At 42.8% G+C, this 12,496-nt stretch overlaps 1 protein-coding gene across 3 annotated transcripts in view; it reads right to left on the bottom strand.

Annotated features, from left to right (window-relative positions):
- The window catches only part of stim2b (stromal interaction molecule 2b), a 144,157-nt gene that overhangs the window by 44,020 nt on the left and 87,641 nt on the right, over nucleotides 1-12,496 (bottom strand). For all 3 annotated transcript variants that reach the window (XM_087987005.1, XM_087986995.1, XM_087987008.1), the window contains one exon: nucleotides 269-380. In XM_087987005.1, coding sequence (XP_087843131.1) covers nucleotides 269-380 — 112 coding nt within the window. The remainder of the gene's footprint in view (nucleotides 1-268; nucleotides 381-12,496) is intronic.

The raw sequence follows: 12,496 nt of genomic DNA, 5'->3' as shown, positions 1-12,496 counted from the left end.
GAGTGCAAGATAACTTCACGTCACCTTTAGTTTCAAGGTCAGAAGTCAAACAACAGCAGGTTATAATCCAACAGGTTTATTTCAGTTGATGAACGAGCAGCACTCTGAAAGCTTGTGATTTTAAATAAACCTGTTGGAGTACAAGCTGGTGTCATGTGACTTCTGATCTCATCCACCCCAGTATCCCCACATTTAGCTTCAAGGACATTCTCAGCACACTCACAGAAACCGAAAACCCCAACTGTGAACTGTTTCTCTCAAAACTAACCTGGGTAGGCCAACTCCTCGAATGTTGTTTTCCTGGAAAACCTTGGCATATTGTGGCAACTCCACAAAATTAACTAACCAGTCTGTCGTTTCATCCACTGTCCAATTATATACTGCAAGAAAATAAAAAGACATAATTAAAGATAAAGCAAGTTTAACTGCACCGGACAATAGGATAAAGACCAATTTGTCCAAACAGCCACCTGATAATCCTCACTAGAGTTTTTATAAATTGCTGAAACAATTTTGTTTTTCAAAATTATGAAAGCTGTTAGAAAATATTTTTTTCTGGAATATCTTTTCAAGACTTAATGAACGTGTTATTCAGTAAAATAGAGGAAAAAATATGCATTCAGGAGTTAACGGTTGTAAAATCACCTGTGATGACACGTTCCAAAACAAAGAGGAACTACACTTTTCTCATTTTCCATATTTAGCATTGTACATGCAGACACTGATTTCCATCTTCCAACCATGTAGCATTTTAACCATGTATCAATATCGAGACAGATTGTTCTGGTTAGCTCAGTTGACTAGAAGACTGGTTCGCAATACAGAGAGGTGCCAGCAGGGTGGGTTCAATTCAGCTGAGATTACCGTAAAGATCTGTCCTTCTCAACCACTTTCCCTCGCCCTACGCATGGTGACCCTCAGGTTAAATCACTATGAGTTATCGCCCTCTCGAATGAGAGAGAAACCCTATGGTCTGATAAAACTATAGCGTCTTTTATCTTTATTCCTGACTGAATCGTATTAATTTTATTTCCCGCCCAAGTCTTTTCTTCAAGACAGAGAATATTCAACACCTCTCAGAAATTACATAAGGTTAACTTTTTAAAAAGGAGCACTGAAAAACCATTCTTCTACAACTGCCATCCTTACCTGGTCTGGCCTCCATGGAGATTCCAGAACCACAGCAAAGTGACTGACTCTTAACTGCCCTCTGGGCAATTAGAGATGGACAATAAAAGCTAGCTTAGACCACATCATGTGAATGAATTTTAAAAAAAGACCTCGATATATGAGTTGGTAAGGACGCAATAGTTATTCTAATGCTGAGTAGTTGTCCCATGTCCACTGCCTAGAGACTGACACAATGAATTACTAGCCTCTACAAGTGCTCAGGGTCGAGAGGCACCGCCCACCAGGCTGCTACCTCATTGGATGGAGTATGGACCAGGAGACGAAGTGGCAGATGTAGGGGTAGGTTCCCAAATACTTCAGCTAAAGAGCATTGTGTTGCCCTCACAACTTTAATGAGATTAACATATCTGAGCCAACTGTCTTATTTGTCCTGTCATTAGTGAACCATCCTCAATTGTCACACCATATGCTTTTATCTAAATACCCATTATATATCATATCTAAACTGCTGCTTCTCAACAAACTTATTAAACAGTCTGAAAATTCCTTATCAATGGTCAATTGTCTGCATTAGGTAATCATGGTCCCAAACCATGAAATCTTAACACGGCAGAATTCCAGAGCTGCAATCCCCTACTTTCATTTCTATGGCTACTCCAGTTAAGCTTCAGGTCAACAGTAAATTTATAGGATGCTGACTTTTCTTTACTGGTTAAAGAGATGTGGGCAGCACCCAGGCCACCATTTGTTACTAACCCTAACTGCCTTAGACAAAGTTGATGGTGAGCTACCTTACTGAACTTCTGCTATCCATGGGGTGTAGGAACACCCACAATGCTGTTATGGAGTTCCACAATTTTGTCCCAAACACAGTGAAGGAACAGTGACATTCGAGTCAGGATGGTGTTTGACCCAGAGGGGAACTTGCAGATGGTGATGTTCCCATTCGTCTGCCGTTTGCAAGATGCCGTCAGAGAACCTTTGATAAGTCACTTCAAATTTCATAGATGGTGTATACTGCTGCTACTTTACATCAGTGATAGATGCTGAAAATGTGTTGCTGGAAAAGCACAGCAGGTCAGGCAGCATCCAAGGAACAGGAGAATCGACATTTCGGACATAAGCCCTTCTTCAGGAATGAGGAAAGTGTGTCCAGCAGGCTAAGATAAAAGGTAGGGAGGAGGGACTTGGGGGAGGGGCGTTGGAAATGCAATAGGTCAATGCCCCTCCCCCCAAGTCCCTCCTCCCTACCTTTTATCTTAGCCTGCTGGACACACCTTCCTCATTCCTGAAGAAGGACTTATGCCAGAAACGTCGATTCTCCTGTTCCTTGGATGCTGCCTGACCTGCTGCGCTTTTCCAGCAACACATTTTCAGCTCTGATCTCCAGCATCTGCAGTCCTCACTTTCTCCATCAGTGATAGATGGAGTGCCAATGAAAGGTGTCAAGTTTCTTGAGTGCTGTTGGAGCTGCACTCATCCAGGCAACTACATCATATTCCAGACTTGTGCCTTGTTAATGGTGGCCAGGCTTCGGAGAGTCAGGTGGTGAGTTCCTCAGGAATTTCTAGCCTCTGATCTGCTCTTGTAGCCGTAATATTTATGACTAGTTCAGTACAGTTTCTGGTCAATGGTAACACCCAGGATGTTGTTAGTGAGGATTCAGCACTGGTAATACCACCAAGGGGTCATGGTTAAATTCTCTCTTGTTGCAGATAGTCATTGTCTGGCATTTGTGTCACCATGCTGCTTTCCCACTTGTCAGCCCAAGCCTGAATACGGTCCAGGTCTTTCTTCACATAGAAACAGACTGTTTCAGTATCTGAGGAACCGCAAATGGTGCTGAACATTGCACAATCATCCAGCTTCTGAGCTTTTCATGTAGGCAAAGTCACTGATGAAGCCCTAAAGATGGTTGGGCATGGCACACAACCAGAGGAACTCCTGCAGTCATGTCCTAGAGCTGAGGTAAGTGACCTCCAATAACTATATTCATCTTCCTTTGAGGGTGTTGTGACTCCAACCAATGAGGGTTTCTCCTCAACTGTTTCCATTGACTCTACATTTAATAATACAGTTGGTTTAGGGTGAGTTGTGTTGTTGTTATTATTGCATTGCAGTGCAGATTAGATCAATGGGGGAACTAAATGGCATGATATATTCAGTACTTTGTGTTTCATTTTATAAATAAAGCCTAACTTTCTTTGCCTCTAACCAAAGAACTGCCACTTTTCTGAAGTCAGGCATGGATTAGTGATGGATAAATTAGTGGTTCAAAACTGTAGTGCATAAAATATTCAGCAGAGGGAGACCAATTCCTTGACAAGTCGTGTGAGTGAGCTGCTTGGGGTTTAATATTTCCATATAATGCTTAATATAGAAAAGCAAGACACCACTCAGCTCAACACATAACAGTGTCAATAGTAATTTATCTAAATTCATAAATCATGGATACAATAACCTGACTTTATGTATTATGCTAGCTCTTACTATTTCATTCATTAACTCTTCTGGAGAATTAAACACTTGAGTTATGTTAATCTTTAACTAAAACATCTTATTAGCTGCCACAAATTGCTAATGATTAATTGAGTATTAGAGAGAGCTGGAGACATGCTAAATCAACTTTTAGAAATGCCGTGTTCTTTTTGTTGTCAAAATTATGTTAAAGTCTTTAACATGGTAGTTCTATAACAATCAAAAAGCCATTTGTTCCAAACTGAAAAAAATTCAAGTATATGTTGGCCCAGAAAAGCAGAGAACTGCTACTCCATTAAATCCTCTTTCTGACACCAAAACCCTGAACTAGAATTCCAATCATGTTATGTTCTTTTATCCAATCACATGGTGTAAAGCTGTACAGCTGTTGTTATGGCAGTGCTAACATAAGACACAAACTCTGGTCATAAAACACAGACTAGTTAGTCTATTGTCACATCTGCTAAGCAGTAATCTTCAGCATGATGAACCTGTTCAACATAATGAATCAGTTTCCACAGTGAAAGTTCCTTACCCATCACATTCCTTATAATTCATTGCTTTTTTGTAAAATCTCCATCCTTGCCTGAACAGCATCTGCCTCACTGTTATTTTCGACTTGCTGTTGCAGTTTGGTTAACAAGATTCTGGCGATCGTAAAACATGCCCTGAGCTTTACTCCTCCAAATAGGAGATGTACCAATATTCAGTTCCTTCATTTGAAACGCAGGTTTTAATTCTTTGATGCGAATAAAAATTAGTGTACACGAATTTAAAAGCATCTTGGATTTTGATCTTATTCCAGAACTATTTATTTGTGAAAAATCCAGACCAATTCTTCCTCACTTGGAATTACTGTTATTAATGTGCTCCATAAACTGCTTCGTACGATTGTAAAGAAATCCAGGTCTTAACTGCTTTTCCTCACTTCGGGCAGCTTGTGAACCCAAGTTACAACATCTCTAAACTTTCAAAGATTTTCAACCCAAATCGGAGGAAATGTTTCAAAGACACATCAAATCAATCAGTGACTCCACTGCATCAATCAATCAATCACAGTGACTCCACTGCATCAATCAATCCATCAGTGACTCCACTGCATCAATCAATCCATCAGTGACTCCACTGCATCAATCAATCAATCACAGTGACTCCACTGCATCAATCAATCCATCAGTGACTCCACTGCATCAATCAATCCATCAATCAGTGACTCCACTGCATCAATCAATCCATCAGTGACTCCACTGCATCAATCAATCCATCAGTGACTCCACTGCATCAATCAATCCATCAGTGACTCCACTGCATCAATCAATCCATCAGTGACTCCACTGCATCAATCAATCCATCAGTGACTCCACTGCATCAATCAATCCATCAGTGACTCCACTGCATCAATCAATCCATCAGTGACTCCACTGCATCAATCAATCCATCAGTGACTCCACTGCATCAATCAATCCATCAGTGACTCCACTGCATCAATCAATCCATCAGTGACTCCACTGCATCAATCAATCAATCAATCAGTGACTCCACTGCACAGACTACATATTGCCAATCCCCAAAGGATACAGGATCCAGAATACCAAGTTTTACATTCTTGCCCCGAGACACCAACTGATATCAGTACAATATCACTTTACAGTAGGTCTGGGCCTAACACAGGAGGGAAGGAACTGGGATCTGTCTCTTGGTCCAAGAGGTTCAGGGTCATTAACCTGACATGTTGCCAAGATGATGTTGTCCAATATCAGCAGACACACCCCACTCAACTTATTCAGAAAGACAAGAAGAGAGAGAGCCGTCAACACTCTCCACGCCAGTGGCCATTTTACATTAGTGAGAGCTTAGTAAATGCACGATACCTGTATTAGCCTCACTGTCAGTTCAGTGACTTTTTAACAATTCTTTCATGAGGTGTTGGCATTGCTAACAAGACCAGCATTTGATTTCCATTAATAAAACTCTTGAGATGGTGACAGAGAGCCACCTACCTGAATCACTGCAATCCATCTGATGCTGGTGCACCCACTGTGCTGTCAGTTAGAGAGTGTTTCAGGGTTTTGACCCAGCATCAGTGAAGGATTCCTGATAATTCCAAGTCAGGATGGTCTGTGCCTTGGAGAATTTGCAGGTAGCCGTGTGGTGGAGATCATAGAGTTCCTGCAGTGTGGAAGCAGGCTATTCAGCTCCTCAAGTGCACACCAACCCTCTGAAGAACATCCCACCCTGACTCACTTCCCCACCCTATTTTTGCAAGCCCACATTTCCCACGGCTAATCCACCTAACCTGCACATCTTTAGACTCTGGGGAGGAAACTCGAGCACCCGGAGGAACGCCATGCAGACAGGAGGAGAATATCCGTGTAGAGTTTGCACAGTTGTCTGAGGCTGGAATTGAACCCAGGTCCCCAGCGCTGTGAAGTAGTAGTGCTAACCACTGTGCTGCTGGGTTTAGAACATGCTGACAATCAATACCTGGTGAGTTGCTGTAGACTAATAGATACTGCTGCCACTATGCATGTGATAAAAGGCAGTGAATGCTTAAGGTGGTGACTAGTGTGCCAAAGAAACAGGCAGCTATGTTCTAAAGCTGAAAAATGTGTTGCTGGAAAAGCGCAGCAGGTCAGGCAGCATCCAAGGAGCAGGAGAATCGATGTGTCGGGCATAAGCCCTTCTTCAGGAAAGTCCTCACTTTCTCCTAGCTATGTTCTAAATCAGGTTGAACTGATCCAGGGAAGTAGAGCTTGTTATGACCCATTCTTGACTTGTTCCAATAGATAGACTATGGGGAGACAGGAGTAGAGTTGCATGTCAAAGACTTCCCAGCCTCTGACGGGCTTTTGTTGCCACAGCATTTATAATAGCATATTAATTTCAGTTCCTGGTATTCAGTAATTCTCAAGACATTGATGATTGGGAAACAAAATCTGAAATTGCTGGAAAAACTCAGCAGGTCAGGCAGTATCTGTGGACAGAAAGCAGAGCCAGGTCCAGTGACCCTTCTTCAAAAAAGGCATCAGTACTAGGACCGCAGCTTTTTACAATATATGTTAATGATATAGAAGATGGTATTAGCAATAACATTAGGAAATTTGCTGATGATACTAAGCTGGGTGGCAGGGTGAAATGCGAAGAGGATGTTAGGAGATTACAGGGTGACCTGGACAGGTTAGGTGAGTGGTCAGATGCATCACAGATGCAATTTAATGTGGATAAATATATGGTTATCCACTTTGGTGGCAAGAACAGGAAGGCAGATTACAACCTAAATGGAATCAATTTAGGTAAAGGGGCAGTACAGAGAGATCTGGGTGTTCTTGTACACCAGTCAATGAAAGTAAGCATGCAGGTACAGCAGATAGTGAAGAAGGCTAATAGCATGCTGGCCTTCATAACAAGAGGGATTGAATATAGAAGCAAAGAGGTTCTTCTGCAGCTGTCCAGGGCCCTGGTGAGACCACACCTGGAGTACTGTGTGCAGTTCTAGTCTCCAAATTTGAGGAAAGACATTCTGGCTATTGAGGGAGTGCAGCGTAGGTTCACGAGGTCAATTCCTGGAATGGCGGGATTACCTTACACTGAAAGACTGGAGCGACTGGGCTTGTATACCCTTGAGTTTAGAAGACTGAGGGGGGATATGATTGAGACATATAAGATTATTAAAGGATTGGACACTGGAGGCAGGAAACATGTTTCCACTGATGGGTGAGTGCCGAACCAGAGGACACAGCTTACAAATACGGGTTAGACCATTTAGGACAGAGATGAGGAGAAACTTCTTCACCCAGAGTGATGGCTGTGTGGAATGCTCTGCCCCAGAGGACAGTGGAGGCCCAGTCTCTGGATTCATTTAAGAAAGAGTTGGATAGAGCTCTCAAGGATTGTGGAATCAAGGGTTATGGAGATAAGGCAGAAACAGGATACTGATTAAGGATGATCAGCCATGATCATATTGAATGGTGGTACAGGCTCGAAGGGCAGAATGGCCTACTCCTGCACCTATAGTCTAGAGAGATCAGATGCGGTTTACAGAGGACATTGCCAGCACTAGAGAATTTAAACTGTAGAAATGGAAAGGTTGGTCCCGTTTCCATTGAAACCAAGGAGAGATTTAATTAAAGGGTACAAAACTATGAGTTTTGAAGAGGGGCATGGGACCCAAAATGTTAATTCTGCTTTCTCTCCACAATGCTGCCAGACCTGCTGAGCTTTTCCAGCAATTTCTAATTTTGCTTCAGATTTCCAGCATCCACGATCCTTTGGGTTTTGTGTTAATAGTGGGAATTCAGTGATGATATTGCAAAGGGGGATATGCTTAGATCTCTCTTGTTGGAGCTAATTATTACCTGACACTTCTGTTGATCACATCAAAACTGCTATTTATTCTCCCAAGGCTGGACGGTATGCAGGTCCTGTTGATTGTAGACGTGGGTTGCGTCATTATCAGAGGGGTAACGAATAAAACAGAACATTGTGAATAGCAGGGAGACGATGACGCAGTAGCATTGTTTCTGATCTAGTAATCCAGAGATCAAGTAGTGTTCTGGGGACCCAAGCTGGAGTTTAACTTAAATCCAGAATTAAAAGTCTAATAATGATCATGAAGCCATTGTTTGATTATTGTAACAACCCGTCTGGTTTACTAATATCTTTCAGGAAAGGAAATCTGCTGTATTTACCTGAGCTGGCCTACATGCGACTCCAGACCTATAGCAATCTGGACGACTTTGCCCTCTGAAATGGCCTGGCAAGTCACTCAGTCCTATCAAACCACTGATAAGGAATGAAACCAAACAGATCATCTGGCATCAACTTGGGCACAGGAAATGCCAATGGCAAACACAGCTCTACCAATTCTTTAGCCATTTCCTGGTACGGAGTCAATCAAATTGGTTGTAGATCGTGATCTCAAGAAGTAGTTGATATGAATTGTCCAACCATCACCTCTGATGATACTTGCAAATACTTCATTGTTTTTCCCATGGATGTGCAGAACCCCTCCATCGAGGATGTGTCCTGTTTTATTCTGTAATCCTATTGGATGTGGCAGGATGGCTGAAAGTAGATCACATCATTTGGTTGCGGGATTGCTTAGAATGCTCTCATACATGATAGAACACTGTATTTGGCGTGCAGTCTGTTTATATACTTACCTGATTGGCAGTTGGATAGCCTCAACATAACTGATCCAGATTGACACAACAAATTCCAAATTATGAAAATAAAAATTAATGGAAGTTTAATCATAACTTGATTTTATACTGAGCAACTGTGTTACAGGGACCTGTGGAATCTTTAATATTTGAGGGAAACCTCAGAAGCAAAAAGGTGGAGAAGCTTCCAATGCAGAGAGACCCCCTCATCTCCACCTTTCATGCCCTGTTGTGAACATAGGAAGAGGAATAGGCCATTCAGCCCCTTGAGCCCGTTCCACCATTCAATGAGATCACAGTTGATCTGTGACCTAACTCCACACACCTGCTCTTGGCCCATATCCAGAGTACCCTTTCTTAATGAAAAGGTATTTATCTCCGGTTTAAAATTAACAACTGATCCAGCATCCAGTGCCACTTGTGGAAGAGAATTCCAAACATCTATCACATACTGTGTGTAAAAGTGCTTCCTAACATCTCTCCTCAAAGGGTTGGCCCCGAATTCTCAACTGTGCCCCCTTGGTCTAAAATGCCCAACCAGTGAAAATAATTTATCTTCCGATGAAGGGCTTATGCCCAAAACCTCGATTTTCCTGCTTCTCGGATGTTGCCTGACCGGCTGTGCTTTTCCAGCACCGCGCTCTCGACCCTGACCTCCAGTATCTGCAGTGCTAGCTTTCTCCCAAATAGTTTATCTGCCTTGTCTTCTCTTGTTAATACCTTGAAGATTTCAATCAGATCTCCCCTCAATCTTTTAAATTCAAGAGAAAACAGGTCTGATTTCTCCACTCTACCCTCATAATTTAATCTAGAATAACTTTGCACTGTTAAATTTGAAGAATGAGTGTATTTTAAGATTTATTTATATTCTAACAGCCTCTCTCCAGTGCACAGTACTTCTTGACTCAACTTCCAGACACTTTGAGGTATTTGCCAAGCCCTGTAACAGTTCTGACAATGGAGATAAGTTAAGGGATGGCAATCCTTTACATGAAACTTCCTACATTTGATTATTAATATATTTGATCAAACCCACATGGATATTGCTAATAGTCTTTATCTGAAATGACGATCATTGTTCCACTTCCCGTTTGTTCCCCAATGAGAAAGGGACCCATGAAAATCTAAACAAAAAAAGTAGCTATCAAAGTTATTCAAGACAGTTCTTTTAGTTCCCTCCAAATGATCCTCAAACAAAAGTCAGATTTTCCGATGCTCAGACATCCATTATACCAGAATAGACAGTTCTATGGGGACCCTGCAGAATCCCCAGAGTAGCAAACTCTGGAGGATTTTCCCAGAAAATTAACCTTTCCTCTGGGCAACATCTCTACACTGTGAGCTCTCTGAAAGATTCCATTTAAATTGGAAAATTCAGAGAGTTCTGATGACATTAATTCAATAGTTACTCAGAAAAGTTAGGTGATTTTAAAATGTAGTGCAGAATAACAATTAAACTGACCCCATAGTTACCCCACATCCCCCCCCAGATGACCCTGGCTCACACACTTCACCCACTCTGTCTGATTCCTCCGTCTCACATACCCCTCATTTACCCTACCCCACTCCACACCCAACCCCACCCCCTCCAACCCCAAACCGAGCCAGACCAGAGCAGACACCTAAGCTAAACTGACCACCCCATCATCACACTAATGAACCCAAGCCCTTCCTGGCCCAACACTTATCCTTCCAGTGCACTGCCTGGCCAGATTTCACCCACCGACCCCGATTTACCCTCAAATGCATCCCTTCCCAGCATACCCTACCACCTGGCAGCTACGCAGTATGCATCCTTGACACTACTCATTGGGCATACTACCCCCTACCTCGAGGGCACCCTGCCTCCTACTCATTTATCATCCTAAACCTGGCATCATACTCCCTACTCAGCAGGCACCCTACATACTTGACCAACATTCACACTCCTTCCACCCCAGCCCCCAGCACACCTATCTAACATCCTACCTAAGCATCCTAACATTACACTCACCTTATATTCACTTTGACAACAGCTGGCAAAGTAGCTACCTTGACCTTTACATTTCTGCTGTGAAATGGGTATGGTGTTCACCTTTCACTAACAGGTCTGCGCTATGAAAGAACTGCATTACAGAAACTGCAAATGGAATCTCTTCTCAGACATGCAGAGCTCATAGAAAGGATAGGCCGCAATGGCAAGGTTGTGACCCCCTCAGAAAATCTGGCCTGATCCACGACTCCTGCTCGCACCTAGCCTCAGGCAAAACACTCTGCAGCAGGGCCTCATCACTTCTTCCAGCCTTGCAGTTGGTAAAATAGCAGACACAGGAAGGGGAGTTTTAGGTGCAGATTTCCTGGCAACATTTTTGGACAGTAGCTGGAAGGTCCTGCAGTCTGAAATGATACAGGCCTGAAGTGGATGGGAAATTTCCTTAACTACTTCCAGTTGCTAATCCATCTGGCCTACACAAATGACTCTCTCACACCAGGCAGAGTGCACTGCAACACAGAACAGTAGGAATGCAGAATAAAATCCAACCAGATGTTAAATCGTTGTGTCACTCAATCCACCTCAACTTTCAAACACATTTAACAGTACGTTCCACTGAAACCTGTGGAAGGAAAACTGCAGCCTCCATTAGTTGCCAGCCTACTCTTTAACTGTCCAGAAGGCCCAGTATTAATGAGAGACAACTCCTCCACCAAGGTGGCCTCCTTCTCACCACTGAAGTGCTTTTCTGTATTTCGAATGCAGAACAATAACCGAGTCTGAAATCTGGGAGATGGATTCTTCATCTCTTTTAAACCCAATTTGCTGAAGAAAGCTGACTAGTGAGAAAGATTGTTGTTTCTTGAGAAGGGACATGGGTGAGAACAAAATAGACTTGCGATTCAGGACATGTCCTTAATTTATTTACACCATCCAGGCAGCCTGAAACTCATGTTCTTCGCAGTGAACTGATACTATTTCAAATAATCCTGTTGTGTAGAACCAAATAGATTCAATTTTTATTTTTAAATCACTTATATTCACACCAATTAGCCAGGACATTTTGCACATAAATAAAATCACTTTTAGCTCTGCAACTCCATGTGACAGTAATCAATGGATTTTGTATCTCAAATGCTATAGAATTGCAATTTTCCTGCCACGTAGAAACCAGCTTGGAGGAGGTAAGACAGAAATAGGAGAGGCCACATTGGGCTGACTCCCCAACTCATTCCCCCTTCCGTGAGACTTTCCTGATGGGCTCGCTCCAATCTATCAGGACTGGTTGCCAACTCCACAGAGGTGGGAGCCATTTTTGACTGTGCCATTGTTGGAGCAGACCAGCTAAATTATGGCAGCCCAATGGGAGCAGACCATGTGACCAGAGACTCCTGCCACACAATGACAGGGTCACAGAGACTGAAAACTGCAACCACATCTGCCATTTCAATCACACAGAGGTTTTCTCTCCACTCTGACTGCTTTACAGCTTCAGGATACTTTCTTTCCTGACTTCCCAACAACTATGTGACGGCCCCACGGTGGCAAGACACCCTCATATTCACCTACTCACCTCAGCAGTACCCACCTCTCTCACAGACTGCTCCCATTGGGTTGTCCTAGCACATGACGGAGGCTGCTCCAATAATGGCAGAGTCACAAAATGGCTCCTAAATGGGGCCTCAGTTCTTCTAATTGACTGGTGTGGAGCTGGTAGCCAATCCTGATGGATTGCAATGCACCCACCAGGAAA

The sequence above is a fragment of the Chiloscyllium plagiosum genome, unplaced genomic scaffold (assembly GCF_037043375.1).
Source record: "Chiloscyllium plagiosum isolate Xiang-an unplaced genomic scaffold, Cpla_swu_hap1 HiC_scaffold_1, whole genome shotgun sequence".
Taxonomy (NCBI): Eukaryota; Metazoa; Chordata; class Chondrichthyes; order Orectolobiformes; family Hemiscylliidae; genus Chiloscyllium; species Chiloscyllium plagiosum.
Note: the sequence above shows the minus strand (reverse complement) of the source record. Positions and strands in the feature narration are given on the sequence as shown.